Genomic DNA, 6,210 nt, shown 5'->3' on the forward strand with positions numbered 1-6,210 from the left:
AACTGCTGATACTGACTTTAGTAAGATTATTTATTTATAACAGTAAGGGTGACATCACTGGGATCAGATCAGTATTTTTTGGCTGATATTTACAACCGATAAGTTGGCCGTATATATCAGCTTGTATTCTGTTGACCTTACGCACCAATAAATCAGTGTAGGTTTAGGCAGGTCCAACAAAGCTAAAGTCTGATTCCTTAAATTTTAAAGTCTTTTTAAGGACTGAAGTTTGTTTCTTTGTTCATCCTTAAACCTTAAAGAGTACATGAAGAACTGAAGTTTCAGGTCTGAACCAAGGTTATTATAGTTAACTAAAACTAAAATTCAAAAATCATTTTAGTTAGCTGAAACTAAATAAAAACTAAGCTTTTCCAAAAACACAAAAACTAACTAAAACTGTATAGATCACTTACAAAACCAACTTAAATAGAATAAAAATGGAGACAAAATCTCCTTAGTTTCAGTCTTGGACTCATCCAGACTGACTGGCACTTACACCAGAGTCTGGGGAGAGTAAAATGGGCTGATCTGATTGGTTAAGACTTCACACAGTGGTAGTTTTATGTCTGGAGTTGTATTCAAACATCACGGATAGACGTCAGGGCTGAGTGAGTGTCACATTTTTTAAAAACGTACTCAAACAGGCTTCTCTTCCCTTATCATTTATTTATTTAATGATAAGGGAAGAGTAGCCTGTTTGAATATGTTTTTAAAAAAGCGTGACACTCACTCAGCCCTGACATCTATCCGTAAAAAACTAAAACTAATAAAAACTAAACTAAAACGAAGCATTTTTACAAATTAAAAACTGAATTAACAAACCAGCAGTCAAAACTAATAAAAACTAAACTGAAATCAAACACAGTAAGAGAAAACCAAGTAAAAATAGAAACTGATGAAAAATCCAAAACCAGATAACCCTGATCTGAACTACATTAATACTTCTGCAGTAGTTAATTTAATAATATGAGCATATCAAATATAAGTAAAAATCCGGTGTAGTGCATCCCTAATAACAGCCTTGATTTCTGCAAATGACAAGAAACCTGTTTTTATTTTGGGGCTTATACCACTGCAGTGATCCAGAGTGAGGCTGCTGTATAACTAATGTATTTTCTACTGAGCTCAGACTCAGCTGTTGCTCTGAGGGATGACACAGACCTAAGTAATACATGGAGTCTAAACTGGAAGTTGTTTAACAGCTGCCTTCGTCACCATTACTAAGAAATTGGCGCCCTTTCCCAGGTTGAGTTTGCTAATTGGACGATAGCTTCAGATGAGGTAGTGCATAGAGCAGGTTATTTATCTGTGCTTTTAATTTTCATATGCGCAGCTCCCTGATTTCCTCTCTGCCCTTTACGTCCTTGGCTGTCCATGCCTGAGTTTGACGCAGCTGCACTCCTGAAACCAGCCTTCAGTTTAACCTTAGCCTTATTCAGAGGTGAATGATTAGGGCGCCGTTTTTAAACCGTTATGGCTGCAGTTTTAATTACAGGCTAAATAATGAAGAAAATGTTTCCTAGACGTCCACTCTGTGCTTCAAGCATGTGCCCTTGTGGTTTAATTCTCTGGATGTGAGCTGGCCATAAAGGTCAGCAGTACAGCGTGATGAATGGCTCCCCTCCTGGGACCTTGAACAACAGATAGAAGCCCTGATACACAACTGCTGCTATGTGTTAGTGTATTTGACAGGGACACATGGTATTCCTTTTTATTACAGTACATATTTCCTTTTAATACACTTTTTTGTAATGTATTTTTTATATCAAGCTACAAAAATTGACATATGGGATACAAAGCCACAGTGAGTAAAAACACAGGCGATGAAAGTACAGAAAGATTCAGACAGAAAATGTTTAAAAATGGTAGACGTTGATAAAATGGACAGAAGTGTTAAAGGATCAATCAGTCCATGCTGCTTTTCAGTATATAATTATTTACTATAATGTCATAGCCATTGAAATTAGAGTAATGTTATCATCCTTGCCCTCAGAAAACCAAAGAACTACACTACCCACAATCTGAGAGTATGACAGCAGAGTCTCTGATTGGTGAAGCCCACTGATACCATGGAAGTGTTGCTGCCATGTCAGACTGCTTCACATATCCATGGCACGGGGTTTATCTCAGATCCATCTGAGCGACAGCCTAGAGACAGTCACTGAAAAGGGAAGATCCTTTAAAAACAGGAACCTTAAAAAACCTCAGAGGGTGATGAACAAACTTTGTGTCTGTCACATTAGCTACGGGCTAATCACAGCAACAAAACATAACACACATTTTGAGAACCAATGGTAAACTACATGCTGTTAGTCAAGCTTCACAGGCAGCAATAGAACCAGGTGGTAAATCAAAATCCTGCTTACGCTGGTTGGGAGAAAAGCAAGAACCCCCTTTCCACCAAGAACAGCTTTCCATGTGGTAGAAAAATTCACTGCACTAGCATGCTTCAGCCTGTAGATGGCAGTCACTTTACATATTTCTGACAAAATGTAGACGAAGTTGAGATCTGGACCTAAATTGATAAACAACACTGCTAAATATCCGTATCCACAGGCTTTTTGCTGACACTGTGCCCTACAAGCATGCATCTCTTACACTGTCAGCAACAAAATTCGCTTATTTACTCTGAATCCTAGTACAGTGTTCTCAAATCTCACAAGCAATCCAGCACAAAGCATTGAACTTTTTCCTTCACTGCTCAGTTTCTGTTTTTCTGGCTGTTAACTCACAGTGATCTGGATAAGGAATGGGGGAAGAAGGTAATGAGAAGGCCCCAGGAGTATCTAACAGGATTATTCTTTATTTTCTTTTCCCTCTCACAGAGCGTATTAGTTTGTTTTTACAAAAGGGAAACAGCGCTGTATAAATCATGTCCATATCTGGGATTCCCACGTTTTTCTCGGACTCGTGCTTGCATGGAGGCCAAACTAGAGAGCTCACCTTTGTCAAAGCATGCCAATACAGAACACCGTACTTCCCTTTCTTTATCTGAAAATAAAGTGATACATGTCATAATTTTAACAAATGGTGAACTGATGTTTTCAGAGACTAAAATGTTTGACCGCTCCAGTGTGGACAGCAAGCATTCCATGCTGCGTGAAGATGTTGGTAAGCTGTAATGACACAGTGTAAAGAAAAGAGTGTTGTGGAGTTTGGTTACTCTTGAAGACCGACAGACCCTCGAGCAGGGCTGCCGTAGACCTGTTTTTGTGGTTTCAGGTAAACAAAATAAAATGAAACAGTAAAAAAGATCTGAGCGTTTACCTACAATATCTAAATAGTGGCATACCAGAATGACTTTAGTTTATTAAGTTTATTTGGGACAATCAACAGAATTACATTAGTCTCAAAAAGAGAAAAGATGCTTTGTACCAGATTTAGCTTGGTAGCTAATTTCCATCTGTAGTCCCTGGACCGGTAAATAAAGACAATGAAAAACTGAGCCAATCGATGTCTACGCACATGTGCATGACATAGACTGTAGAAAGAATTGTACAAACCCCGTGTGACATCAGTCGTCTGCTTACAATAGGCGGACACAAATGGCTCTTGAAGCCAATCCACAGAGGCTTCCATATTGAAATCGCGGTCACAACCGAACTTTGGATCAACCTAACAGCCCGCCCACTAAGCGTGTCTTCCTGTCAGCCTGCTAGCTAGCATTCTGGTTGACAGAAACGGAGCCTCTGCCTGCTGAGTTATCTGTCAATCAAATGAGACGCGCCAATCAGCTTTCATCCTAAATATAATCCAAACGATCATAGTACAAAAAAATTCACCCCCCGAACAGTGGGAGCACAATAAGACACTAGCTAATGAGACACGTTTGGTGTTTTGAACCAGGCTGTAAACCAGTTTATTTCTAGTGTCAAAACCGGCTGTTTAACATGTGTCCAGATGGGACTTCCGCTGTTCCTGCAGCCTGCCTCAAGTGGACTCTCACGATATAGCAATTTTTTGCACTTCCGCATTGGCTTCATTTTTCAGGACCAGAGGTTGCCGCTTGGTGCATGCACACACACACACACACACACACACACACACACATTTCTGCAGCCACATTATATATTACATGGCAAAGAGATAGGAGAATACATCTATTTAAATCTAAATGTGATATTTTTCATAGTTATAAAATAGTGATTTTGATTAATGCTGATAAGATGGATTCCTTTTTTCACCTCTTGAGAGAAAATGTGGACGTCTGTGCAAAGTTTCAGATTGGTTGGAAGATTATTCCATGCTTTGATAGCTTTAAAAGAAAAGCAGATGATGCAACAGCAGAGCCACGCTTAAGGATACTACATCCTCCGCTAGAACCTCAATGGGGAGATATTTTACCACTTTACGACAAGTTTATATCGGTCTCAGAGGTCCCAAAAACATACCTGTGAAGTTTATTGCTAAAAAAACACTCCAGTATTGATTTCTGCATGTCTAAAAACCCCTCTATTTCAGCCCTGCTCAGAACCAGCTGCTTCTGTGTCTGTGGCTTTAAATGTTGGTGAGCTGGAGACTCCGCCCCTGACCACACCCCTCTCAGGAAATGGATGTGGCTTAATGGATGTGGTTCTCCTGGCAGATCTCTCTTCCTAGCGAGGAGGGCCTACCAAACTTGGGGGGCGGGCTAACTCCTCACATGACATCATGAGGGGAAAATCTGAGAGCAGTTTGTTTCAGCACACATTTTCTGAAAGGTGGGGGGGTTCTGGTACTGGAAAAGCCTGAAAAAGTGATTTTTGCATAATATGTCCCCTTTTAAAAACCTCTTCAGTGGTGGAGGAGCCACGTTATGGATTATTTTATACACTAAATGAACGCCTGAATACTGGATTAAATGACCAAAGCTGAGCATTTTATAGTCATCGAGTAGAAATTCTTTCATCACCTCTGAAGCATCTTCATACAGACACAGTGGTGCTACAGTTGGAATGGACACAGACTCTCAAGGCATTTTTTTTTTTTAATAAACGTGCTTTTTTAAGCAGTACTGTCTTCATGACAGTGACTAAAGCAATAACATGGCTATTTATTGATACCCCGGCATATGATATCACTCATTTCTAGCTGGAAGTGACTTTAAGTTGAAGCCTTTGTTTTCACACCTTACAGGCAAGAAGAGGAAAGGCAGAATGAACTCATCCTTCGTCTCCTTTTTCCTCTGTCTCTCTCCCTCACTCTCTTTCTCTCTGTGTCTCTGTGCGTAATACCTTAAATATATGACATCTTTACCCTATTGTACGAGGAAAAATTAAAATAAAAATCCTCAACTGTTATAACACAGCATCTATGAGTGTGAAGCAATGTCCCGTGTGCTTCTAAACAGATAAAGATCTGCCTTAATTATTTATATTCGCGTTGTGTAGCACGGGACAACTCTGTTGCCATGAGTTTAAAAACTCCGGTATAGCTCTGAGCGCTTTCATCATTTGCCAAATTGAAATGAAATCATAAGCAGGATTTCATATATCATGTTAAAGCATCTTCACACACTGGCAGTGGTGCTGCTGGTGGAGAGACACGTTTTCAAGGCATTTGTTTAAAAACCTGCACTCATCACATGGTCCTGTCTTAATGACGGTAATTGAGGCAATACCGTGGCTATTTTTTAATACCCCGGTATATGGTATTACCGTATTAACTCCGAATCCTACTATACAGTAATGACTAGGTAAAATCAAGGCACTTAAAGATGTAGGGATTTTGAAGATGTACAAGGAAGAAAAGTGATAGGCTAGTGGGCAGCCTTATCTTCATCCTTAATTTAGAATTACACAGGAGTTACAGTAACATTTAAAAACATAACAATCAGCTTAATTCTGGTGTAAAGAATTTCAGTTGTCCATGTCAAAAGTCATCTTCAACAGATCTCAGCTCTCTCTAGGGATGAAATAAAGGACTCGTGTGTTATTTCTGCTTCTGTTAAGAACAAACAAACTGACAGAGAACCAGAAGAATACATAACTCATTTGATTCTTTTCTTTGTCCACCACAGACACGCCAAGCATCACAGCTAAACTGATCAATGAGCAGAAGGAAGACAAGGAGAAGAAGAATCATGAGGAGAAGGAGAAGATGAAGGCAGACAGCGGCTTCCAGGACAACTACAGTGTTGTTGTGGCTTCAGGTACTTGGATCTGCTCCATACACATACCCTGTCCACCAGCAACCGAGTCATCAGCTAACATGCCAAACTCTGCCGGCTAC

The 6,210-nt window shown here is 39.8% G+C and overlaps 1 protein-coding gene across 9 annotated transcripts in view; it reads left to right on the plus strand.

Moving 5' to 3' along the window:
- birc6 (baculoviral IAP repeat containing 6) overlaps window positions 1-6,210 on the plus strand; it is a 195,757-nt gene that overhangs the window by 86,631 nt on the left and 102,916 nt on the right. For all 9 annotated transcript variants that reach the window (XM_041789459.1, XM_041789462.1, XM_041789463.1 and 6 more), the window contains exon 57: window positions 5,999-6,130. In XM_041789459.1, coding sequence (XP_041645393.1) covers window positions 5,999-6,130 — 132 coding nt within the window. The remainder of the gene's footprint in view (window positions 1-5,998; window positions 6,131-6,210) is intronic.

Source organism: Cheilinus undulatus, linkage group 6 (assembly GCF_018320785.1).
Source record: "Cheilinus undulatus linkage group 6, ASM1832078v1, whole genome shotgun sequence".
Classification (NCBI taxonomy): Eukaryota; Metazoa; Chordata; class Actinopteri; order Labriformes; family Labridae; genus Cheilinus; species Cheilinus undulatus.